The sequence below is a fragment of the Gymnoscopelus braueri genome (genome assembly GCF_963280865.1).
Source record: "Gymnoscopelus braueri genome assembly, chromosome: 12".
NCBI lineage: Eukaryota > Metazoa > Chordata > Actinopteri > Myctophiformes > Myctophidae > Gymnoscopelus > Gymnoscopelus braueri.
In genome coordinates, this window is record NC_137614.1 from 33226357 (window position 1) to 33253873 (window position 27517).

Consider the following 27517-nt stretch of genomic DNA (forward strand, 5'->3'; position numbering starts at 1 on the left):
AATGTATTTTAAAAAACTCTTTATTGTTTGATAAAACAAAAAAGTTGTTACTGTATTATATCCATTAAAAAGAAATCAGAGATCAAGGTAGAAATGAAAATGTGCAATATCGACCATTTTGTCCTCTTGGGTTGTCTTCTGCAATAAATAGTATCTGCATCTGCAATACAGATGCCAATACAATGCAATGTTCAATTCCACGTGAAACTTGTTCTCTGCAACTACTTAAAGCGTGAAATTGCCCTTACAGACCCTACAGGCCTGGCATTTTTAAACAATGACTCAGGTCTCACAATGGCCATGATTGTGTTCTGTCCTCACAGTATGCCCGCTATAAGTGCATTTTCATGAGCCTGGCTCCCAGAGCGAGCATAAATCTAAGTATCTCTGGGTACATGACTGAAAATGAACCAATTGCCTGAGATTTCATTAGAATACAGTATCTTGTAGTTGGGTAGTTGGGTCCCAGTAGAAACTAATGTACACACCATCTAAATGTTTGTGTTTTATAATTTAATGATACAGGAGAGCAATTAATTGATGAGTCAGCTCCATCCATTGGTGTGGACAGAGGTTATCATTGGTTCCTGAGATTCCTTTCTATTCCTGTGGCGCTTTGGCATGATTGGAGGAGCGCTGTGATTCGCTGTGACATGGGTGTGTCTGTCAGGCTGTGGATCACATAGTAAGCAGACCCATTAAATACATTTGCATCGTTTTCAAATTGGGAATCATGTATAAATGTAACTTTCATATCTCCAAAGAGTTTACATTCATGGAATTGAGAAAAAGAATGACTTGATCAACAACGGGGCTTTTTCTGTTATTAAATTAGATTCAAATGACTTCACAGCCTCATAGGTCCTGAAAACGTTCTTCAAGTAAAAACAGGAATATCACTCAAATCGGACTGGTGCAACCGAAACAATGTCCGTTTATGTTATGTTAATTTCCAAGCTGACATGTAAGACAGTAATTGACGTGAGAGCGTACCTGTTGTAAATGAAAGATCCACTTCTGGTAGTCTTCTGGACTGGTACAGGAGACTTGCAGGGGCTCCACCAGGTCACCTGAAGCAAAGTACACAATGCTTCACTGTACTGTACTGTACTGTAGTTCATTTTGCTCTCATCTAGTTCTACACAGTAAAGTCCTCAGTGTTAATTCAACTTCAAGAGTGTACAAATGGAACAAAATGTGTACATTCTTAAAGTTAAATTAACACTCAGGATTTTAGATTAGCTGAGAAGCCCTGGTTTCTGTACTAGAATAATGTAAGTCACCTGTCAGTTCAAACTGGAGCCGTCCGGGAACTGAGGACCTCTCCACGGCTTTGATGCTTTTCCTGGGTAACCTACCCTATTGCAGTTGAAAAGAGATAAGAACATTTAATCCATATGGTACACTGAAGCACATGTAACATTCACCCCTACCTCAGTTCGTACCACAAGTTTCCCCTGATTCAAATGCGTTTGCTTAACAAAGGACAGGATTACATTTAGATCATATTCAGCCTCATTTCCCAGAGCAGATGGGTATTATGGGTGGGTACGCGTGAGTAACGACAATGTGTTATATGTCATGTGTCAAAAGAACAACCGCTGTGTAATAATAACAGGTGGATAGGTCAGTGTTCAGAGGTATTATCATGGAGTTTTCCCATAGTGTCGTTTTACGCTACCTCATATCTCACATTCAGGCGCTTGTTGTCGACTGACAGCAGAAGGACATCTTGAGGGAAGAGGATCATGAGTCTTTCTTGGATTCCCTGCAACAAAGCCACCAGTGTCACAACGATCATTGTGTTGTGCTGTCATAACACCATATAATACAAATAGAGGGCAGCTTGACATTGGGACAGAGGTGTGGACTCAAGTCACATGTACTGGACTCGAGTCAGACTTGAGTAATGGATTTGATAGCTTGCAAAGACTTGCACTGGACCTCGACTTGAGTAGCTCAACTCGGACTCGAACTGTATGATATACAAGACCTGTTTTGAGACTTTGATTTTAGTTGAGCCGTAATATCTCAAGACAGATTTGTTTAACCAATGGATTCCCAGATTGGTTGAGCCGCAACATGATGCAAACTGATTGTAATGAGGCTGTTTAACTGTCTGTGTATATGAATGAATGGCTTCATGACCTCTGAATTTCTTTTCTTCATCATGCACTTTAGTTTACAGCATCACAAGTGTTTTGTGTTTTGGCTATTTAACGACCCAAAATTGAGTATGCTGGAAGCCTGAGCATTTCCAATTCAAACAAATAGTACTGCAAAAAATTTAAACTTGCTGCAACCCATGACTTTACCATACCTTTTATCCATCCAATAGGTAACCTCTTGTGGCAAGTTCCTGGCAAACAGTGCAGCAATGGTATTTTAGTATTAATACCTCCTAGTGGAGCTCATTTACCTGTCTTTGTGTATTAATGATGTGCACAAGGGATACATATCCTGGCTGACCCATGTGCTGGATAGGAGAACCCTCCCACTGCCATATTGGAGCTTTTTGTAGGTACGTTTTCAGCTCCTCTCTTTTCCAGTGCTCATCACAGGGTAACTGCGGCAGAAATACGAGGAGTAGAGTATATCAATGCAGAAAAATAACTTTTCATGTTTAATTCGGGCAATTAATATACTGTTATTACTAGATATGAAAGTGCACAGTGGGAGGCACTGAGGGGTTCCGTTGACTTGTATCTTCTGTGTTCCAGGTACTCCATCCATGTCCTCAACTCGGTAGCACTGGCACAAATAAACACCTTGGAATCCACCATTGGACCTTAACAAAATAGTAAGAAACATTTTAAAGCATTTTACAATCTTGCCATTTTCCTCTGTTGTCTTTTTTGGGGTCTTTTACCGCAGTGGCTCTCAAAGTCTCAAAGTGGGGTCCTCGGGGGGTTTACAGGGTGCCCCTAGCTAAATGTGTTAATGTTGCACCAAAATCAGCTTAACCCATAATAGTACATCGGCTATTTAGCGATCTGCTATTTTCAAAAAATCGTGAAAATCGCTGAAACATTTGGTTAATTTTTTAAACAACACAAATCTTGTATGGGGGTCCCTGGCACAAAATATTTTCAGATGGGGGTCCGCGGCCAAATACATGAAATCCCTTGACATGAAAAAGTTTGAGAATCAATGTTTGCTTATTTTTCCTTAAACAAATTTCCTGTGACTCACCGCTGATCTCAAACATATGTGATGATGAATGTGATGTGTCAGGGAGGGACACTGCTTGTATGGACAGTCCAGAAAGAGGAAGGATGCCCTGAGGATATAAGACAAGCAGCTCATCAGTGGTGGAAAGTAACTACATACATTTACTCAAGTACTTTTACTTTACTTGAGTATGTCCATTTTTCGATACTTTATACTTTTCTACTCCACTACATCTCAGAAGCAAATGTTGTACTTTTTACTCCACTACAATTATTCGACAGCTTTAGTTACAAGTTACTTTGTAGATTCAGATTATCATTACAAAACAGATATTAACCAATTAAGCCCTATTTTATATTTTGTCTATTCGAAAATAGCAGACAATGTGGCATTGTGAGCTGCCATAGATATGTTGCACTGGAAATCCCCAACAACAATAAAACATCACCATCAATGCAGGCCCAGTTAGATCAAGTGACAGACACCAACCAGGCCATGTTTGTTGTTTGGTTTATTTGAGCACTTTGTAACATTGTTAAGAAAGGTGGTAAATAAATAAAGATGATGATGTTGATTATTATTATTATTATTACTATCATTATTGCTGTTATTACATTATGTGTGTGTGTGTGTGTGTGTGTGTGTGTGTGTGTGTGTGTGTGTGTGTGTGTGTGTGTGTGTGTGTGTGTGTGTGTGTGTGTGTGTGCGTCTGCGTCTGCGTCTGCGTCTGCGTCTGCGTCTGCGCGTGTGTGCGTGCGGTGGGGGGGGGGGGGGGTTATCCAATCAGGAGAGAGAGCTCATAAGTGTAATTGGAAGTGCTGAAACAAGACAAAAAAGAGCAGATTAAATGGAACTGGAACTAAAATTGAAGCTGATAAATGGTTTCTCTCTCCTGATTGGATGAAATTGGTGTCCCACCTGAATTTTCTTTTCTGTTTACTAAAGAGCTGGAGAGATAGGGAGACAACTGTTACTGAACAAACACTCTATTATAGCAATGATTTCTACAGTACCAGAATATAGAGCGTTAACTTTTTAACAATAAACCTTTTGTTTAAAAAAAGAAATACAAAACACCAAAGCACCTTTAAGTGAATCCGTTGCACTGTGAAGACACAAAATACAGTTCTGTGCTGTGGCTGAAATGCACCTTTATGAGTGCTACCTGTATGTCATTCTATACGTTTTCATAATGTAGATGTACTGTATAGTCTTTGGCAGCACAATAGGTCTTTTATCTTCCTGAAATACCCCCAACAGCAGATTCAGCCATGGAATGTATCTTTTGTTGTGGCTATTCCATTCATTTCCAGGTTCCCTTTTGTTTAGCATAAACTCGTATAATTTTTGTTGTTGTCTTGCCTAAAGAAATATTCCCAGGACCAACACAGCTAAATGTTTAAATGTAACAAAGTAGCCTACACAAGGGTTCACTTAGGTCTGTTTAACCACAAGACCTGCTACGACAAATAGCAGAAATAGTCGATCTAGCCAAGCTTGTAGATAGGATATTTTTGCTATTTGAATCTAAAAAAAGTATGAGGCCCCAATAAGGACTGGTCCATATTCTGGCGAAAATAGCCGATCTACAAAATAGCCGATTTACAATGTGTCGAGATTTAGAGGGAAATACTAGTGGACGTAGTTTAGAGCCTTGGAGTACCACAGTCAACTAGGGTTTCATTCATAAATGGAATTATTTCATTAAAATAATTCTCAGCCACCCCCTCCTTCTTCTATATCTTATCTCTACTTTCTCCCCCTTTTCCACTTATTTTATTTTAATTTTGTATTTCATATATTTTTTATCTGATTATGTTTTGGTTTTTTTTGTCTGTGGTTTTGTTTGTCTGGTTTGCTGGCCTGTGTGTGTGTGTGTGTGTGTGTGTGTGTGGTTTTTTTTGTCTGTGGTTTTGTTTGTCTGGTTTGCTGGCCTGTGTGTGTGTGTGTGTGTGTGTGTGTGTGTGTGTGTGTGTGTGTGTGTGTGTGTGTGTGTGTGTGTGTGTGTGTGTGTGTGTGTGTGTGTGTGTGTGTGTGTGTGTGTGTGTGTGTGTGTGTGTGTGTGTGTGTGTGTGTGTGTGTGTGTGTGCGCGCGCGCGCGTGCGCGTGTGTGTGCATCTGTGTGTGTGTATTTGGTGAATACATTAAAAAAAGGAACATTTCAAAGAAGTACGACTTATGTTGTCTCATGGTCAGGAAAGAGATCTGTGATTTTATGGATGTCAAGAAGCTGTTATTTTATTCTATACTGTATACGTGCAATTATGCCAATCTACTTGACATGGTTTGTTTTATGTGCCTGGCTTATGCACCATGTCTACAGGGTTTAAGTGGTTAAAGTAGATAGAGCAGAGAGTACAGTACCTCATAAATAAAGTCATGGCGACAGTGGTCCAGAGACAGCAGCAACAAGTGGAAAGGGAACAAGACCAGGAAGTGTTCTCTTGTTTCCTATGGGAACAAATGTGACATACGGTACTGTACGTGAAATGGTTTTGACAGTCGACACACCTGCACACTGTCTGGAGAAGTGTTGTTGTTAAACTTTCCTCTACACCGCTTCACTACCTGTGCTCTTAATGGTTCCAGAGGCATCATAATGAAAGATGAATTTTGAAGAACTATTTATTTTCTCAAAAACAGAAGTTGTAACATGTTCAGCATTTTGGAGGGCATGCCCACCCCCCCCAAAAAAGCCTGTTTAATCTGTTAAAAAACCTATAAACAGAACGAGTTCACACTTTTGTGCGTGACGTGCAAGAGATGAATGTGCTAGGCTAGCCATGTCTGAACTTCACACCTATGTTTCAGAAAGGCTGAGGAAGGTTCTGCTGCTGTGCATTATTTAAGTGTTACATACTTATTTGTAAGTGTTGACGACATAATTTGCTATTATGTGCCTTTTGAGTTAGCATACTCTGAAGACTTTTGAGTTGAGCACACAAGTACCCTTGTTTATTACTAGGGGAGGACAGTAACATTTACTTGAGTAAATTTTTTTTGCTGTACTTTACTTGAGTATTTTTGGATACTTCACTCCACTACATTTCAAAGACAAATATTGTAATTTTGACTTTACTACATTTCTAGGAAGGGAAAAAGTACATTGTGAATTAAACACCTATTTCAAATATGCTACGCATTGTGAGCTTGTAAATGTGCAATATTCACTTTCTCATGTCTCATATGATCCTGGTTGACTCCATGTGTGCACTGCACGTGCCTGAACTAAATATTTGGAGTAAATCTGTTACAGAAATCCTAGTCTAGCATAATCCCTTTACGCAGACCAGACTAGATTTTGGAACACAAATGATTTTTTAATTAATAATTTTGAACCTGAGTAAGAAGACTGAGTAAGAAATTATAAATCTGTTTTTCTTATGTGCAGGAACAATATCTGAGAACAACTTTATGATGTTGTGCAGTCTGCAGATACCATTAATTATATACGGTTTAATTTAGAATTCACTATTTAGAATTGCCTATAACTTTATCAAGCAACATTGCTGCCTGTAGGTAAAAGTGTCTAGCCTGCTTGTGATTGGCTAGTTGGTTGTCGGGCAACCTCTGACGACCAGTCTACCCTAGGTAAAAGGCTAATTGTAGCCTACCTGTTCAACAGTGTCATTACTTTGGTGAGATCTGAACATTTCCCTGACTTACGTTCATACAGTAAACAGAAATAAAGATCATTTTTAAAGTCACCTGAATAAAAATCTCAAACACAAACGTCATTTTGGAAAGACAGGTGTTTTCAAAGAGCAACACTGTGAGTTGTGCTCTGTTCTGCTGTGTTACCTGTGTATAGGGGTTCAACAGTTCAATCAAGCTAATCTATTTAATCAATTATAAAAATTAATCAATAATCGATAATTTAATAAATAATCGATTGGTAATCAATCCCTATTTTGGGCATGTCATTATTGCCAAAATATTTCAAATACTTTCAACTTTGCACGATAGTATGAAATGTCACTAAAGAAGTTAATTGATTTGTGATATGCATTTCTCTATTGTATATTGTATATGTATTTACATTTTAAAACACTATGCTTCTCCATTATTCAATTAGTCAAAATAGTAATAATCGCTATAATAATCGCTAAGACATCAATGAATGGTTAAAGCCCAACCTGTGTATAGGTGTTAAAGACAGACACCAAGGAGGAGTGGATAATCTCTCCATACATGTGTGCAGGCTGGCCCTCCCAGCCCTGGAGAGACTGCTGCGAGTAGATCCTGTGATACAACTCACTTATGGTTCTGCCCCACAGTACCACCTAGAGGGAAAAAGAGAGAGAGTAGGGGTGCAACGGTATGGATTATGAGAAATAATCAATAATCAACAATTGAATCCATCAATAGCAAAAATTGTCTTAAGGAACTACACCATGAATTTTTACTTTTCCTTATTTTTTGTGTTTTTTGGTCTCCCCTACCTCTCTTCTATCCCCAAAAATACCCCAGTTTGAGCACTCAGGCTTTCACAGCATATCTGGGGTTTTATGTAAATGATTTCAAAACAGGCCAACTGATTTGCCCCCGTCCGTGACATCACATGCGATACCTACTTTGTATAATCCCTCCCGTTCTTCAGTTCCGACATTTCCACAAAAAAAAATCACACAGAACCAGGAGATAGCATGCATACAAACTTGCTCAATACGTGCTACGTGCCAAATAAGGACAATGCGGTATTGCAGGTGAAAGTGCTTTATAAGCCAGAGAGAAGTTAGTTGGCATGAATACATGATTTAGGCTCAAACCTTTTGAAAAATGTTTGAGGGACATAAACAATATGATATTAAATATTACATATTTGTTTTAAATGCATGGTGTAGATCCTTTAATAACTATTAGCTTGGCACAAGTCTGAAGAGTCTGCGTATTGGAGTTCATTTCAGTATACCAGTGATTATTTTGTACAACTAGATTTGCCTGATTTGTACTTTGTTATAAAACTATAAGTGTGAACTAGAAAAAGCGCTCCTAGCACAGGTCTCCGCCAGGTCAGGTAGGTTATTGTGGGCCAGCAATGTTAATGGAATATGAAGAATCAGACAGATCCATCTTGATCACATGATTAGAGATAATGTGTATCGATTTACGTGATGTCTGGACAAAATCTGTAGGAGTAAATATAAAACAAATAGGCCTCCTGATGGCGCTATAATAGGGCAACGTTAAAAGGGTGGCATTTGTTCCTCAACGTAATGCAAATGTAAGTGCAAACCTGCGTTGATGATTGATCAAAACGGCCACTCCTGCAAAGTTTAGATGTCAATCTTAGCAAATCAGGATGGAATATGAAAAATCAAACAGATCCGTCTTGATCACATCACTATAGAGATCATGTGTATTGTGTACTGATTTGCGTGAAATTTAGAAACAATCTGAAGGAGTAATGTATTTTTTTTTTTACATAAGTCGACCCCCAGTGGCGCTATAGAGGCAGATGTGAAAAATGCATAATTCATTAAATCCTAAACTTCTGCTCACACCCTGCTATGCTGTCCAGAATCATGACACAGAGAAGATAGGAGTAGTATTAGGGAGGAACTTGAATTGTCCTGAATTTGTCAGAGCAGATACAATATACTTCCTCTTTGATTGTCATGAAAGGTTATTGGCTTATTTGTATCATTATAAGAGCAGTAGCAGCAGTGACAGCTCCCCTCCCAACAGACAGACAGGCAGGCAGACAGACAGACAGACAGACAGACAGACAGACAGACAGACAGACAGACAGACAGACAGACAGGTACAATACATACTGTATACAGTACACACGAAAATTGCAAAGGAAGTCATCAGCACTCGCAAGTCGCAACTATTACTATTACTAATTATTGCATAATAAAAACCGTTACTTATTTGCAAGTGCCGATTGCATATTTTGATATGTTCCTGTTAGTTGGACACCCAATATAAGACTTGACTTGACGGCAGTTCCCTTGTTTTATGACACATACAACCATTACAGTTCCCTTGTTTTGACACATACACAAACAACCATTACAGTTGAAATCAATCCAACAACCCTGACATTCCCATTTTCCCAAGTACTGTTGAATAACTGTTTTCCTTTGGCCACTGTGTTATTTCTTCCCTAAGCCTATTTTGGGTTGGAAACATTCATACAGTAAATGAAGAATGTAATGGCTCTCACCTGTGTCATGGAAATTCCTGTGGTGTGTATATAGAACATGACTCGTCTCAACACAAATAACCGTTTAGAGTGGAACATTTTGATGTTGAAGACAGTCTGTCACAGTCAGTGCAACTGCTTGCCACACTCTGATATTACCGTATTGCAAATGTATTAATTTGTTTGCTCAAATTGAGAAACCAACTGTGGTTTTCCTCTAATTGGTTGGTTCATGAGCACATGGTGGAACATCTACTTATGTCTTAAGTATAAAAAATACACACAGATACTTTACACAACACAGACTTTTGTCTTACTACATATCAGTAAACCGTGAGTGCATACTCAATCTCTCTGTCTGTCTCTCTCTGTCTCTCTGTCTCTGTCTCTGTCTCGCACGCAAGCAAGCACGTATGCACGTGCGTCACGCACACACGCACACGCACACGCACACACACGCACACGCTCACGCACACGCACACGCACACGCACACGCTCACACACACGCACATGCATGCACACGCGCACACACACGCTCACACGCACGCACGCACACGCACACGCACACACACACACACACACACACACACACACACAATTCCACTGACCTCTTGAACTCTTGAAGGCGGCAGTGACTCAGGAGGTATAGAGGCCGTCTGGGGACCAGAAGCTCCTCGGTTTGATCCCCGGCTCCTCCTGGCTTGGTGTCTAGGAGGTGTCCCTGAGCAAGGCACTGAACCCCTATCTGCACGTGGCTCCTAATAGGATGGTGAAATGTAGAGAAGTACTGTAAATTCCCCATGGGTATAAGAATCTTTCTTGTTATTATTGTTTTTTTGTTTTTGTTCAAGATGTCTTACTGAGGGGTGTTGAGGTGGTGGTTCATCGTCTCCATTCCTCACTGACAACTGCAATCTGCTTTCACCAAGTTTCCATACCCTAAACGATACAAGCAGTTATTGTTTGCATGTATCTTGCAACAACAAAATATTGGACATGATAATTATGTCTAGAGCAGGGTTGTCTATACTGAATGCATTTCTACTGTATGTCCCTTCAAAAGTAGATTCTATGACTCGATTGGACAACCAGGCAATGCCAAAGTGAAACTTGTGAAAAGTTGTGGTTGATAATCCTCTTTTATTTTTCTTCGTTACACCAACTCTGTTCTTGGGAAGGAGTTATATGATAATAAGTATTTATAAAAATAACTTTTAAAATTCTGGGATGTAGACTGTTTGGAAAAGATTGGAAAAGGAAGCTACTTGATTGAGTGATTGGTTGGTTGCTTGATTGATCAATTGAATGATTGGTCAATTGATTGATTGATTGATTGGTTGACATCTTTACTGACAAAATACATAAACAAACACAGTATTTATATATCAGTCAAAAGGATCAAACACAATAAAGCTTCAGAGCTCATTTCCATTGAGGTCCTTTATCATCGTAACTACTTTATTCGTTCTCGTTTCCTTGCCTGTTATGTTGACCATATTGTTTACAGTAAACCATTTGTCATTTTATAAATGTCAGTTGCCATATTTCTTGGCTTGCAGTACTTAGTTATCCTGGTTTCAGACGAATCTGCCATTGAAAAAAAAATTGCCCTTGGCAGATTAGGTCTGGCCCCTCTCAATAGAGATTTTATTTCTCTCCCTCCGAAGTTGTGAGGGACCAATCAGAGCCCAGTATGCAAATATGGGGCGGGTTTATCACCAGAGGCATTTTTTTTAATTTGCCCCTCGGAAATGCAGGTTCCACACAGAGATTCCAGACTAATATCTACGCAGTGATATTAGTCTGGCCATGCCAGGCTAGTACTTAGTTACCCAAAGATGTGACCCCCTAGCTGTTGCCAGACAATAGTGACAGCCAGACATAATCAGATTACTGTGTGTCAGTGTATCACAGTCAGACCTGCACCATCTGACCTTTTTTGCACACACACACACAGAGATCTGGCTCATGTGGTGGTTGCAGTGGTGAGATGGTGATGCTGCACTTGCAACCAAATTAGTAAACTAATCTATTATGAGGCTGCGCTCTTTGGATGCATCACCATGTGTGTGTATGAGTGCATGTAGGCCTACTGTACATACAGCACATCAAGCACACATCATGATTGCTTTATAGGTGCATCCATGTCAGCGTTGTGTGCGTACGGCTGCTGGCAGACTGTCCTTGTTACAGTTCAGGCACATATGGACAGGTATTAGCCTCTGATAATCCCCAGTCTCAGAAATTAGGGGGGATTTGTCTCACCCATGATCTCTGTGTTAAACTCCTTATGTGCAAAAGGAGTCACAGCAAGCCCATGGTCTTTTCTCTTTTGATTATACTTTTTGGCCATTTTCAGCTTTTTTCAGATAGCTCGGCCTCGGATAGAGCCAGGCAACAGAGGGCAAAGAGATTCAATCCCAGATCCTCGCAACTCCAATGGAGCATGTGGTAAATGCATTAACTGGCTGAGCCACCACCCATTGTCTTTTGACAATCTTCTAATCACATCAGTGCTGCATCACTGACTGAAGTTCATGTTGTGTAAATACAGACTAATTAGTCAGCCCGCCTCGTTAGTCTGTTTGGTGTCAATGGATATCATCTGGATGCTGTCTGGTTACTAGGGTTGCAACAATCCATTATTTTCTTAACGATTATTATTATTATATTACTTTTTCAATTAATCAAATAATTGACTGCTTTCTCAAATAGTTTATATATCTCTGCTGTCCAGCAGCAACCAGCTAACTCCCAAATGTTCATTTTTCAGGAAATGACAAAAACAAAACATAAGGTGGAGTTAGGAGGTTTTGTTCATCATTGATAAGAACAGCTGAATGGACCTCCAAGCTCACAATGAGGTTGGAGGTCAAAAGGGGGTGGAGCCTGGAGTCAGCTAAACCAGCTAACTCCACCCTCTAGTGATGTGCGGGTCGTGTTTTTTCATGACCCGCCCCGCCCCGCCCCGCCTCAATCCGCCCCGCAAACCCATATATAAATCTATGGCTCAACCCGCCCCGCGACCCGCGGTGGGAAAGAAAAGATACGATTTATATGCTCCAAAGTCGCTTTAAATGTCTACAGTAGCACAACATTGTCATCCTTTTTTGCGTGTGAGAGCGGCTGACCCGCTCACCCGTAGCCCGCATAATTGCCTCTGAAATCCTGACTCGACCACCCGCACCGCGGGTTGACCCGCGGGTTACGGGTCGGCCCGCTCATCACTACCACCCTCCTTATTTGGTCGACTTAGCTGGTTTAACAGAAAGTTTGAGGATCCAATGGAGTTAGCTGGTTTTGTCAGAAGCACTTTTTAATACTTTTCATTGGTTCAATATTTTTTTAATCAACACACAGATGTAAAGGGTGATCAATAGCACTGATTTATGGAATAAAATGCAAAAGCGGAAAAATTGAGTTAGCTGGTTTCTGCCGGACAGCAACGATTATACAAATCAATGAATCGATTAACCATATTTGATACTTTGTGCCCAAAATAAGGATTGATAATTAATCGATGATCAATTGTCGATTTATTTTTTAAATAATTGATTAGATGGACTATTTCAATAACTGTTGCACCCCTGCAACTTTTAACTTCATAATAGAACAGACAGGATTTCAATTTGTAAAACTAAATCAGAACCCAAAACTCACAAAGACAAGCATGTAGGCTAGATATAATATTGACGAAGAGCTGTGTAAGCACTTGAAACTGCAAAATTACCAAAATGCAGATGTGGACTTTGAAAAGTGGCTGCATACGGCTCAGTGGTACATACTGTAGACTTTGGATACAGCTATTATAAATTCAAATGTCATAGAAAGCCACAAAAGTTGAAACAAAAGCAGGCTGTTTATTAAACCACACTGCTCTTTTACGTCACAGCTATTTACCACTTCCTTTTCTACTGAAGTCAACAGAACAACCCCTGTATAACATGGGTTAATATTGTATAACATTTATAAATATAAATATATGAACTATTGTCTGAATTACATTATGAGTGCATTATTTTCCTTACCCTAAATTGTCCCCCGAAAGCTCCAGGAGTTCAATCTCGTCAGGTCCCACCTCATCAATCCCAGTATGACTCTGGGTCACACTGCAACATCCCATGACCAAAGTGTCCACTCCTCAATGCCGTTGCAGTGACGGACAACTCCTACTGTACCTTTAGCTCCAGTCTCCACACAGTGAGTACCATCTGTCCAGTGTGACTCATCCACACCAAAGAGACGTGATGTAGACGGGGGCTGGTATTGTGTACCAAAAGAGGATATTCTGCACCAGAGTAGGAGGGGGTTGAAGCTAAGCCCTAGTTTCCCCTTTTCGCCACCAAATACAGCATGTCCGTGGTGGCTCAAAAAAGAGAGAGGTGTCAAAGCTGAGTTGCTAGCCAGCTTGGTTCTTCCTTCCTGTTAGTTGCCTCAGTGCAGGGCACCAAGCAGCTTCCTCACTTGGGTTTTTCAAACACAAGCCTCGTGCTGGGAACGTGCTGACACTTTAACTTCTGTCAGGAGACGAGCTTTGTGGTCACTGACTGTCAGACACAGTTGACCTCAATGTCATGGTAACAGGGTTGAACAATTGCAATCAGAGAACGATTAAGCCACTGAGCAGTCAGTCATTCCCCTCATGCTTTTCAATCAATCCTCCTGATGTTGTCAGCCTGTCTCTGGAGGCAACGTTACGGGTGAAGCAACTGAACGCAGAGCCGTCGGGAAAGACCTGACCATGTAGGCAAAACGCTGGAAGTGTAATGCCTGTGTTTACATGTGCAGAACCTGAACGTGGACTGTCAAGCAAAGTAACAACAAGCTGTTATGAAACCATGAGGCAAGGGGTTGCAGTCATAACAGCAAGCCATAACCACCACGGCACAATTGTACCTTGTGTTAATGTTGGTGGTTAGGAGCTAGAGCAATGTGTTGCGTGGGTGTAAAGTATGAGTGCACGATGTCATGTCTGTGTATTCATCATCTGTATGGAATCTTATTTGAGGCAGGAGGAGAGTCCACGGGCCATTTGATCTGTTTCTGTCACGTGAAGCGTGAACCACAAAGTCTCTCGCCTATAGCTACAGACGCTATCGAGCCCCAGCTGTATGGTGTGGTTTGTGGTTGTCTTTTCATTGCTCCATTTGCAGCTGCAGAAAGAAAATCATGCTACATCCGGTGTTAAAAGAGAGTAGCCTACATTAATAGATTTGTTGAAAATGTAATTTTCATTTTCAGACATGACTTTATTTGTAACCACGATCCAACTGGCATCCCCATTTTGGGCATGTTGCTGTAGGTGAAACATTTTAAAACAAAGGAAAGTAAAACAATTTCTGAATTTTCGTAAATAGCGAAGCAGCTACAAGCTTGTAGATCTGCTATTTTCACTATTCATTGTACCACTAAGTATTGGAGATACTGTGGAGACACTTATACAGCAGAGAAATGTTTGATAGATTCATCATCAATGCAATGCCAACAAAGTATAATCATTATTAAGAGAGATTCCACTTTATTATACTTTAATAACACATTACACAAACATGTTGTTTTCTCAACCACTCCCTGATGTTTGTCCAGATTGAACACAGTAACCAGTTCTATGCTAGAACTAGATTGCAGATCTTGGATTTTTGCATGCGAGGCATTATGGTTTCAGTTTGTCTTTCACGTTGATCCCTGTGTTCTTTGCATCTTCTCCACACTCCTGTTTATCGGGTCCAGGTCTGTTTTCATGACTCTCCATCCACACAGAACGTGTTGCGCGGCACAGAGAGTAGCGAGAGGAGACTCGCGTCACCTCGCTCAGAGACGGCGTTGAAAGCGACGTGACATCGCTCATCTTCTGGAGCGACTCAGGGGGCCCGAGGTGGACTGGGGGCCCCGAGTGGTGAGGCCAGGTGCATTTGCTGAGCTTGAGTTCAGCCCGGGGCTGAGACTGTGACTTGTGCAAACGCAGGTGGTGTTTGGGGGGCTCTACGGGTTTAGCTACAAGATGTGGTTTTGGGGAAACCAACGGGCTAGCGGATGAATCTCGAAGTGCCCGCATTGATAGGTGTTCATTTGATGGAACACAATGATGGATGGGGGAGGTTGAAATAGCAGCGGGGCAGTCAGGATTTGAACTGTCTTCTGCCCTAGCAGTCGCCACCTGACTCACACAAGTTTCAGAGGAAGCTGTTGATGTCATTTGGCTCCTTTCTCTTGATTTCCTCCGGGTACACTTTACTGGTGCAGAGTTTGACGTCTTCTTGTTGGCTTTCAGTTCAGACACTCGCTTCAATTTCTTTCGACCTTTTCCCCTCTTGCGGCAGGGCAAAGCAGAAGCTGGGGGAGATTCCCCATTGAACAGAAGCACAAACTCCCTCTGCCTGGCCAAGGGTAGGATTTGCTGTCCTCTGCGAGACTTGTTGAAGATCTCAAGGGTAAGATCTAATGAAGATGAAAGGAATGGGGAAAATGAATTGCTAAGAGCAAGCAGGGTCAGTGGTGTCACACCTTAGGCTATCAATTCAGTGCTATTTGACAAATGAGCAAATCAAATTTGTATTATGAGTATACCACACAAAACGTGAATAGTGTCAAATAAAATGTTTTGCTATTATAAAGTGCTCTAAAGTAGCTGTGTTCTATGAATATTCTTAAATAGTTACATTATCTCTCATTGCATTCTTTTCAGCAGGAGTTCAAATCACATTCAATTTACTTATTTTAAAATAAGTAAATTGAATTTGATTTGATAATAGCACCAAGTTATGCACTCACCCAAAGTCTCCACAACAGCATCGGGTATCACTTCCTTCAGGACCCTACAGTTAGTGTGGAGAGCTGGGTTACAGTTCATCTCCAATAACCAGACCTTTTCAGGGTAGATGAAGATAATCTTGGTCAACCAGAAAGGTAGACACACAAACACACTTTTGGACAAAAGTTTACTCCGGTAAGTTAGATGTATTTTAATTAAATAAATATACACATATAAGTTTTGATAGCCTACCTTGAATTCCTCATCAATCATAAAATCACAGCCAAACAGGTCAAATATGCCCAGTCTGCGGTCCAGCTTTGATTTGACCGCGAGAAAACACTGGGTCATAATCTGCTGCATGCGCTTCTGATGACAGAGAGAAAGAAACAAATAATTTAACCAAAAACATATTATAGCCTCCATATGCTGTTGCTCAGTGGGTATGGTGAGTATGGATCTACCACTGCCAGGGTTAGGGCATACATTCTGAATGGGACCGCTCTCATGTAAAACATTTTTAAACATTTGCTCTCTCTCATTGTACTGTAAGCTGTGTTAGATCAATGTATCAATCAAGCAAACGTAGGGTGGCAACTAACTCATTATTTTCACAATTGATTAATCTGTTAATTTATTTTCATTATACAATTAATCTATGCAATTGATTTAGGTCATAACATGATGGTAAAATAAGGTAATGAAGTACAGGCAAATGTTTTTTTTTTTTTCATACAAGAATTCCCATTTTGGTGTGCACATAGACATTTTTACATGAGACATCACTAAACCAATTATATGAAATGATAATAATAATAATAATAATAATAATAATAATAATAATAATAATAATAATAATAATAATAATAATAATAATATATTTAGATCATTTAATTAAATTGTTAAATGTTATGGTGTTGATGCACACACAGTAAAAACTGTGACTCTGTGACCACATTCACTGAGTTGAAGGAGTAGTTCACCCAAAAATAGAAAATAAGTCATTTTTTGGGTGAACTCCTCCTTTAAATTAATACAAATGAACCGATCAACAAAACCAATTAGTATTGTAATAAGCAACACTCATTATAGGCTACAATACTAACTGGTCCCCAAAGGGTTAAGCACAATACACAAGTACACTCACTGCAAAGACACCCATCACCCAGTCCAGTGGTAGGCCTTTGGCAGCCCTGAAGCTGTCGTTGATGTAGGTGTTGAAAGTCTCCATGGACCACACTGTGTCCTCCTTCACCAAGCTGTACAGAGGATGCTTCTTCTGCATGCACTATAGAGAGCCAGCGGGGGGCGCAAGAGACACACAGACAGGTGAGGAAGAGCTGAGCCATTGTGGTGGAACAGTGGTGTAAAGTAACTAGGTATATTTACTTTACTTTTCTGGGGTATTGCCAAGTTGCAATACTTTTACTTCTACTCCACTACATCTTAGAGACACATATTGTACTTTTTTACTCCACTACAATTATTTGAAAACTTTATTTACGAGTTACTTTGTAGATTTTGCAAAACATACATTAACCACTTCAGCCCAGCAATTTAAACTTTGGCTAATTGAAAATAGCCAACAACGCGTCGCGCTGCCACCCGTTGTGAGCTTGTAGATCTATTTTCGTATACATTTTATACATCGTACATTCGTGAAACGGGACATTCTGTATAATACAGAATAAGTACTTTTACTTTTGGTACTTTAAGTACATTTTTATACCAATATTTTTATACTTTTACTCAAGTAAATTTTGAATTCCAGACTTTTACTTGTAACTGAGTATTTCTACATTGCAGTATTGAAAGAAATAAGACAATGTGAGTAGCCTACGTTTTCTACCACTGCCATTACCACATAGAGTTATGATATGGAACTAAACAGTTGCGTCACCACTCCAGGCTTTCCACACGGAGGGAGGGGGAACAATTGGGGAGAGTGGCCGTGCCGCGCGTGCATGCTCATTATGTATGCTTTGAAGATAAAATGGAAAGGAGGTAAACACTGTCAAATGGCAAAACCTGTATAATTATAATCATAATTTTAAAAAAATGTTGTCCTCCACTCAAAGGAGTATTTTGTAGTTTGTTTTCCACTTAAGCTTAAAAACTGCAGCAGGGTGAAAAACATGGCAGGCTACATTAGGCTATACATGATGTACTTATGTAAGCAACACAGCTGCAGCTAATCAAATTAATAATGGGTGTGTTAGATTGCAGTGAGTATCAATATTGTCTACAACATGATCTGGGTCTATCTACGCTGTGGACCAGAGCTATTTTCCACCATGCTTGCACTTTTGCATGCCCTTGGCTCTGGACCATGCATGCATGCTCCGGATACTATGAACATCTAATGCACTCTTTATGTGTTTGCTGCAGCTGCGTTGCTTATACTAGTCTGCCATGTTTTTATTCAGCTGTAGTTTTTAACCAAACTTGAAAACTAAAAAATCAGCCTGGGGTTTCATTCCCACTGTATGTAATAGCCTACACCACAGCTACTCAGCTAGGTTAACAGGTGTAAACATTTGGGAGAAATTCTTCGCCATACAAGCTCCAGCATTGCAGTTTCAAGAAAGGTGAAAAGTGACAGGGGAAGAAAGAAACTGAAAAACAAGTCAGATATCAATGTTCGGGCCATGTGAAATGACATAAAATAAGGTCCATGATATACATAAGGCGGGTGGTTACAATGACTTAAGCAGTGGGATGACAGATACGTAGTCTACATAAAATGTACATGATTAAGGAAAATATCTTGGAGTGGAATAAACCCATTTTTAAGGATTTATAATGTTCTATTTCCATTCAATAAATGTTAATGGACAACACTAGTGATGACAGAAACTATAATCTGTTATGTCATGCCAACCTATTACAGGAAGCTACTGCCGGCAAATGATGACTGACTGACACTGTAGAGGCCATCTGGAAATCGCAAGGTCACTGGTTTGACCCTCAACTCAACCAGTCTGTTTGTTGAAAAAATGTCCCTGAGAAAGACACTTAACCCCTTACTGCTGCCTGGGTAAATGGACAGGATGAATGACAGGTATGTGCAAATGTACTTGGCATTACCCCAACAACTAATGGTACCACAATTATTATTATTATTATTTCTATTATTATTATTATTATTATTATTAATAATAATAATAATAATAATAATAATAATAATAGTAGTAGTAGTAGTTTTTTCCCTCTTTTTTCTGAAGATCATAGCTGTGCATGCATAGCATTCCTGAATGAGAAAAGGTCATCTTCACCTAATCACTCTGGATGCTAAATCAAATGAGCTTTTCCATATTTTCCCATTATTGTGGCCTTGGTTATGGGTTGTCATCACTATTAAACACATTAAAGGACGCATTATGGCATTAGTTGGAAGTGGACGTTTTTAGTTGAGCAACGTTAGTAAAGGTATAATAATTCAGGGCGGTGATATAGGCCAAACGTTATTATGTCATGTGTATATTGTGAAAGTTAAACACTTAAACACTATATACTTACTTGATCAAGGTCTTTTTCCCCACAACACCAAATCTCCTTGCCAAAATAGCTGATCGACAAACTTAAAACTCACCGCATTGCGACATGTTGTAAGCTTGTAGATCTGTTATTTTAACTGAATGTTCGCCCCAGAATAGGGACACTAGGGTTCATGTGGTTAAAATAGCTCAAACAATTAAATGTTGGTCACATTAACCTACTCAGTCTAACTTGTTGACTGTCATAGTCTAGGTCAGGGGTTCCCAAACTTTTCCATACCCCCAAATAGCCATAGCTTCTGGCTGCAGCCCCTCGAAAGAAAGAAGGAAAGAAAGAAAGAAAAGAAAAGAGCAAAAATAGCCAATCTACAAGACAAAAATGACATGGCCAAAATAGGGGTGCCAGGTTGAAAGTGGTTAAACTGGCACAATAATAATAATTTAAATATATATATATATACTTGGAAAACCACTCATCCAGGTAGCTTGGAACATTGGCCTGTACTGGAGTTAGTTTCAAGGAAACTTACAGTAAGTCCTCACTTCAGAATAGCATAGCATGCTAGACTTTTCAAAAAAGTAGACATAACCGGCCTATTTTCCAGTGAAATACAAGAAGAAGAAATTACTTCCATCACTTCTTCCTCTTTCCATTGTTGTGCAGCACTGTCACCAGCCCAGTACAATCCCATGTTCAGCTGTAATCAATCAGTTATATTTCCTTGTAATATCAAGGCATATGTCATGAAGAGATCTCACTTTCCCAGTTCATGAGGTAATTAAAAGTTGAAATTCAGAGGTACTGTACTTCCTCAAAGATAGAACAGGCCTTACCAGTTAGTCATATATCTGCTTTTCAGACGATCAGGTAAGACTATCAGCCCGTGCTGCAATTTCTGTCAGATGATGTGTAGATCACCGGGTTCCCAACCTTTTCTGGATCAGGGCCCACTTCAAAATCTCAAAAGTGTTTGCGGACCACTTAACACGGACGCCTTGTTATTAAGTGGTCAGAGTGGGCCGTGTGCATTTTCAGAGCATTTATTATAAGGATCAATCAATTGATTGTGTTCCGGCTCGGATCAATGGAACCAACGAAGTTCCTACTCACTCACAAATGTTCAAGGTTTTAAAGAAAAAATACAATTTTATATTATTTTTTGTTATTGAATATAAAATGATTTGGGGGTCCACTTACAATATCCTCATGGCCCACCAGTGAGCCTCGCTCCACAGGTTGGGAGGTTGGGAATCGCTGATCGTAGATCTTTCCATCAGCTGTTTGATTGCAAAATAGTGATACTCATCTAATACTGTAGCTCTGCAGTCTGCATGACATCTCTGTGGAAAACGTATCATTTAAAATCAGTTCCAGTTATGCTGCTGCTGTGCGTTAAAATCTACCTGGTTTGTCAGGTGGGCAGACAGATTGTTAGAGTCGGGGTCGTAGCGATCACAGGTCAGTCGTACGTAGCCGTGGCGAAAAAAGACCATGTAAGGCGCAGTGCAGGCAATCATCAGATAGGAGCGCACGTCAAACTTTCGCCCCTTCAGGAGCAGCGGGTTCTGGATGTACCTGTGGGCAAGAGGAAACGTTTGTTGTTAGGAAACCCCTTTAACCCATTCAATCCGGGAACAGTGGCGCCGGCGCCTGTTTAATTAAAGGACACTGTGTCCCCCCACTATTCAGTCCAGCCCATTTAAAAAAAAAAATAATAATAAAATCAGTCCAGTCCCCCGCACCTCGCGACCACCGCGAGCGCGAGGTGGGGGGACCCCCACCGCCTTCCTTCTACCTTCCTTATTCCTAAATAAAGTGCTCATTTTTGTTTAAATGATATATGTCATGGAAATGGAGTTCTTCTAATTTTCATTAGAGCAACCTTGATTTTCCCTTAAATAGAAAGACAAAATGACCTCTGACATCTACACTTCATGGGGTACACTTTTTGAACCGAATTAACCGAAATAACCGAATTAACCCCCCAAGAAATGTACAAAACCTCCCGGATGTGTCCCCCCAGGTCATATTCCATTCCGGCGCCTCTGTCCGGGAACGCATCTGTGTCATACATATAATTTTGGGTGGCCCTTGACATGAAAACGTTTGACAACCACTGATATAGCAACATAAATTAAAAAAATAAAAAACTATTAGGATTTAGATGTAGAATCGTTCAAATCGGGCAAATTTTCACGATACATTTTTTTTGCAGCAAATCTGCTATTTTTGCATAGCCAAAGAAATCTAAAATGACGGAGATGCGTTCCCGGATTGAATGGGTTAAATTCAAGGGCCCTCACTTTGATATGCATGAGGCCACAGACCGCCATTTTTTTTTTTTTTACTTTCTACTCTGAAAAATCCTCAGTGTTCATTTATCTCTGAGAATGTACAAATGGAACCAAAAGGGTCCATTTGGTTTCATTTGCATGGAATCATTTGCGTGGAATGCTCGAATGTAAAGGAATAGTTTGGAATTTGAAGAATTGTGTTTGCTCACTGTTGCACAATGCGTGCCTGAGGCGGGCGGAAGTGCATCTTGTATTGTTGGCTGTCCTCCAGATCCTGTAGCATTAGTCGGAGGGTGGTGATGTCCTTCTGGCTTCTCAGGAGGAAGATGCCTCTCCCCTGGTTCAGACCCGTGGGCTTACATATCCACATGTGTGTCTCCTTGTTGCTCGCACCTAGCAACCAGGCAGAGAGGTATAGTCAGTCTGCCCCAGGGGGCCGGGGTGTAAGAATTGATGAGAGCCCTCCCTACAATATTGTCTAGTTATAATCTCTCAAACCAGACAACTATTCCACAATCTTTGAATGCTATATAGAGTCTGTAATTACACCCCCGGAAAGTGGTGCAAAGAACTTTAACATTTCCGTTCACAAAAATATATTTTAAAACATATTTTTGAATTTTCATTTCTGCTAACCAGCAAGCTATCTATGCTATATATAATTTGATTTACAGTAAGAATTATTTACGCGACTGCAAAGATGAAACGGAAGTGAAGGGGAGGCGGACTTACGCTTAACAGGCTTGAACTGTTTATTTAAGAGCTTTTGATGTACGATGGAAGCATTTGAATTGTGTGAGGCAACAGTCTGTCTCGAGAGACTATTCTAGTTATGATTATTGGAAGTTAATTGGACCCCCCCATAAAGTTGCGTGGGCATTTTCAAAATGTAACATGCTATGCAGTGCATGGCAATAGCACAGCCGGGGCACCCCCTACATTTACACCACCCGGGAGAGGGAGGGCAGCAAAGTCTGCAAAACATCCTCTGATCTGTTCAGGTAAGCTCTATCTGAGACTGAACCGTCCTGTCCTGTACATGTTCCACAGATTCATTCATCTCCCAGAGATGAAAGGTGACTGTGTGATGGTCTTGACTTTCAAATAACCATATGTTCACCATTACCGTACCTCATATTGACATAATGCTGAGGGTTTCGGGCCTCAGTGAACAACACGCAGACCGAACTGTATGGTTCAGTGTTGCATTGTGGCTGAACCAGTCCTTGTGCCCACGCTCAAAGCATGGCCACTTGAGTGAGTGTTATACAGTCCACAGTGTTGGAAAGTAACTAAGTACATTTACTCAATTAGTATGCTTAAGTACAATTTTACGTTACTTTTATTACATTGGTATATTTCACTCGAGTACTTCCATTTCTTGATACTTTACCTTTACTCCACTACATCTACTACAGAGTCAAATAATGTACTTTTTACTCCACTACAATTATTTGTCAGCTTTAGTTTCACTAGAGTTTACTTTGTAGATTTAGATTATTATTACAAAACATACATTAGCTAATTAAGCCCTAATATATAATTGGGATATTCAAAAGTAGCTGATCTACAAGTTCACAACGTGCTTTTGTGTGTGTGTGTGTGATGAAAAATGAAATGGGCCATTCATAATATGTACTTTTACTTTAGTACTGTAAATGTTTTACTTGTAACAGAGTATTTCTATACTGTGGTATTGATACTTTTACTTAAGTAAAAAATCAGAGTACTTCTTCCACCACTGCAAGCTACAAGCTTGGCCACTGGAGTGAGTTTTGTACAGTCCAATGGCAACGTACTGTACAGGCCTGGGAGCCTGTTGAACATTTCCCTTTGTGTGTCTCAGCCCTGCCCTCTTCTGACTGGTCGCTATGGCAACAACATGTTCCGCTGGTGAGTTTCCCATGGCCTTATGGGAGGTGAAGTGCATTAACCCCTCGATGAAACACTCTATCTATCTAATCTAAGAGTGGAGCAGTTAATCAAACTAATTGATTTAATGGATTATACAAAATAATCGATAATCGACTTTAATATAACTAATAAAATTGAGATATCACTTTTTTATAAGTGATACATTTGTTATTACATGGTTAATCATATTAATCGATTTATACAATTATAGAAAAGTCAATTCAAAAATGTTTTGCGCCAATTTGTTGATATAAAAAAAAACGCTTCTCGATTTCTCTATCAATCGAAAAAGTTATCGCAAAGAATATTATCGATAGTTGCAGCCATATTAACATCACCAGGCAAATTCCATAATTTCTCTTCTCTTCGCAAAATCAACGACTGGAACGAGTTCTTGCTAACTTTTCCCACGAACGCCCCCCTCACAAAACAAGAATCTAGTTTAACCAGTGTGATAGCATCAGCATGCTATTGTGCAGCACTGTGTCACAATTTTTTACCTTCCTGTTGGGCAAAGAAAGCCTCTCTCTCGTCCTTCACGTCCAAACGGAATGTTGCAGGCAAGAAATCCTCCATTCTCAGTCTCCTACTACACAGCACATAATAGGGAATTATCCTAGAGGCCATGAATAATGTAAGGGGGCAATAGTTAATCAAACTAATCGATTTAATCTAAAATAAGCAATACTCAATCATTTCATAACATAATTATAGGCAAAAGGTTTGAAAATTGTGTAGAATTTGATAACTAGTGAAAATAGCCGATATATATGTGACGCATTGCGACACGTTAGAAGCTTGTTGATCTGCTATTTTCAAAATGTTTGCACGATACGGTAGTGCGACAAAGCTTAAAATGACGCTTAAGTAGTTAATCGATTCGTTGATATAAAAATATATATATATTTTAAAAAAACACAAAAACGTAATCGATAGAATACTTGCTAAGAAAATAATAAATAGTTGCAGGCCTATTACAGACCACAGGGAAGTATGAATGGAGGACATGAATAATGTAGAACAGTCACACCTGTGTGGGTTTCCTCTCATCTGTAACTGTTTTGAAACCAGAGGCGTCATTTAAAAAACAAAATAGAAAATACAGGGTGGCAAGCAGATCTCACAATGTGTCACGTGAGCTTGATAAAAAAAAAAACTATTTGACAAGAACCATGGGATGTAGGATATTAAATCCAAATATAAAAAACAGAATTATTCCTTATTAGGCTATAGCTGGACACCAACATTTTAATTAAAGTTAGAGTTTAATTTATAATCCAGATATTACTGTAGGTGAAAATGTGATGTTCCTTTGGTGCTTCAGGGTTGAGTTGTTAAGACAAGTTCATCATGTAAAGAATTTAAAAAACATGCAGTCGTAGTAAATCATTTTCAAGTGAAAAGTCTACGTGAATTAGAACAGTAATTTGATTCTAGTATCTGCCGTCTATATGCATTTTAGCCTACAGTACCATATTGCTTCCTTCAGTATAAGCTTGCCTACAGCTAGTTCATGCAAGCAGGTCACATCACTGAAACCTGAGTAAACAGCAGGTCTGTGCTCCAAGGAATACGTTGCTCCAGAAATATCCTGACATCACCACAAGCTTGTCACATTGTGTGCAGAAAGTTGTTATATTCTGCCCCAAGATGTTTGCTACCATTGTGAATATTATTTATTGAAGCCAAGGGACACAGTACCAGAAGCCATTAGTGTGTAACAGAGAAAAAGAACTGACTGAAATTCAAAACATCACAGTATTCTCTTACGACGTGTAACAATAGAGACAGATAATGGTTCATTGGTTCATCCCTCCCTTTTGAAACCAGTGTACCCATTTGGAGAATGGATTTAAAAATGTTGTCAAACCCACTAGAAGAGAGCTGTACCATTTGTGTGGATTTGTTGTCTCACCTCTGTCCTTGACCATGGTTGACTTTGGTACTGACACGGTCATACTCCCGAAGACTGCAGAGAAGACCGATCTTAGTAGTCAGAACCTTGTTGTTGGGAATCTGGAACACCAGCTGTTTACCTGGATGCAAACATGGATGGAATTTGGATTTTTATGGCATGGCGCCGATGGGGCCAGGCAAGCCTGTGTGTGTGTGTGTGTGTGTGTGTGTGTGTGTGTGTGTGTGTGTGTGTGTGTGTGTGTGTGTGTGTGTGTGTGTGTGTGTGTGTGTGTGTGTGTGTGTGTGTGTGTGCGCGTGTGTGCGTGTGCGTGTGCGTGTGCGTGTGCATGCATCATTAGCACATCATTGGTGCTTTGTTCATAAATATCACACCTACTGTAGTAACTTGCTATCCATCGCTACCGGCGATATGAAAGAAATGCCCGAAGAGTCATATAGCGTTAAGGAGAACTCCTAACGCTATGGACCAGAGCTAGCATTCACCCAGCAACAATGATGATAGTGTACAGTATAACAAAAAATACCAGGTGTGAAGTGTCCCAGTTTTATGTGCGGGAAAAGCAGTGTGCTGTAATTACTATAAGGGAGTGTAATGTATAGAATTACCACAAAGTGTGTTTGGTGTCATCTCACATCACCAATGACTGCTTACCTTCTCTGAAGCTGTAGTAGTTGGCTGGAGACTTGGTCTCGCACCACTTTAGCTTGAAATCCTCCCTGCGCATGTCGTAGGTCCGCCTCCATCCTTTGCTCTCGCAATAATCGCTCACTCTAGACCCAGAGAAAATCCATCACACTTCTACTCTTACCTCATACTGTTATCCACAGGTCATGAGATCATGCAGTTTAGCTGAAATAAATGGTCCGTCATTTGAAACATAATTTATGAAATGTCAAAAATAGAGAAAATAGCCAATGTACCTGTAGAGCTGCTATTTTTGCACATTTCTGAAAATGTTTGAAATGTGTTGAGAATTTTTGACATTTCTTAAACATTTTTGTCATTTTTTGAAAATGTTCCCTTATGACATGCCCAAAATAGGGGCGACAGGCTGAACGTAGTTAAGTTATTAGCTATTTGCTATAAGTTATACAGCTTTTAGTTTTACATGCCGAAACTAAGTATTCAATGCAGGCATTTTAGTAGGAAGTGATCATCTGTATTGTTTGAAAGAATATCAGGCAAAACATATAATGCAAAAAAAGAGTGTTTTGGACTTGTACTTACATTTTGACCCCGTTGGCTCCTCCGAAGAAATAGAAGGGCCCAGGGCCCCGGGTTTCCCCCTCCCTGTCTGGGTAGGAGAGCTCCTCCACTCGTCTGGACGAGGTTCTCCTGTTGCTGACCGCACTGAAGTAACGCTCCACCAGACACAAACCTGACACACACACACACACACACACACACACACACACACACACACACACACACACACACACACACACACACACACACACACACACACACACACACACACACACTTGTATTACTATACTTGTGAGGACATCAACATTTTTGGACGGTGATTTTGTTTTATCATTTTTGGCCACTTTTAACCATAACCCAAGTCGAAAATAGCGGATCTACAAGCTGTGGGCTTGTATTGTAGATCTGCTTTTTCCAGTGCACGACCCCAACCCCAACCCCAACCCCAACCCCTAAACCTAACCTCTAAACGTCTAATCCAGGTCTAATCCTAACCATATCCACAACCTGAATCTTTTCCTAATTGTAAGCCTGACTCCCCATATCTTTTTTAACCATAAAACATCCATTTCTCTTGTCAGGACCAGCTAAATTGTCTATTTTTCCAATTCTAC

General features: G+C 40.1%; 2 protein-coding genes across 4 annotated transcripts in view; both read right to left on the reverse strand.

The window, feature by feature from the left end:
• Positions 1-2: 2 nt before the first annotated feature.
• LOC308096739 (putative pleckstrin homology domain-containing family N member 1) lies at positions 3-13971 on the reverse strand. The gene is made up of 12 exons (XM_080444176.1): positions 13351-13971; positions 10183-10261; positions 9931-10080; positions 7308-7454; positions 5536-5622; positions 3193-3280; positions 2655-2788; positions 2420-2566; positions 1682-1768; positions 1284-1359; positions 994-1070; positions 3-671 (listed from the first exon to the last, which is right to left on the reverse strand). Exons 1-12 carry the CDS (start codon positions 13443-13445, stop codon positions 546-548), a joined length of 1293 nt encoding a protein of 430 aa, XP_080300302.1. The 5' UTR covers positions 13446-13971; the 3' UTR covers positions 3-545.
• A 201-nt stretch (positions 13972-14172) lies between these two features.
• The window catches only part of ttll10 (tubulin tyrosine ligase-like family, member 10), a 34512-nt gene continuing 21167 nt past the window's right edge, over positions 14173-27517 (reverse strand). The window contains exons 3-12 of one of the 3 annotated variants that reach the window (XM_080444174.1): positions 26925-27075; positions 26349-26467; positions 25695-25815; positions 24280-24365; positions 22075-22258; positions 20975-21146; positions 17221-17361; positions 16326-16442; positions 16094-16187; positions 14173-15760 (exon numbers count right to left, since the gene is read on the reverse strand). In XM_080444174.1, coding sequence (XP_080300300.1) covers positions 14976-15760; positions 16094-16187; positions 16326-16442; positions 17221-17361; positions 20975-21146; positions 22075-22258; positions 24280-24365; positions 25695-25815; positions 26349-26467; positions 26925-27075 — 1970 coding nt within the window. In that variant the 3' untranslated portion in view covers positions 14173-14975. Of the gene's footprint in view, positions 15761-16093; positions 16188-16325; positions 16443-17220; positions 17362-20974; positions 21147-22074; positions 22259-24279; positions 24369-25694; positions 25816-26348; positions 26468-26924; positions 27076-27517 lie in introns of all 3 variants that reach the window. The other 2 variants (XM_080444173.1, XM_080444175.1) reach the window with 2 other exon arrangements.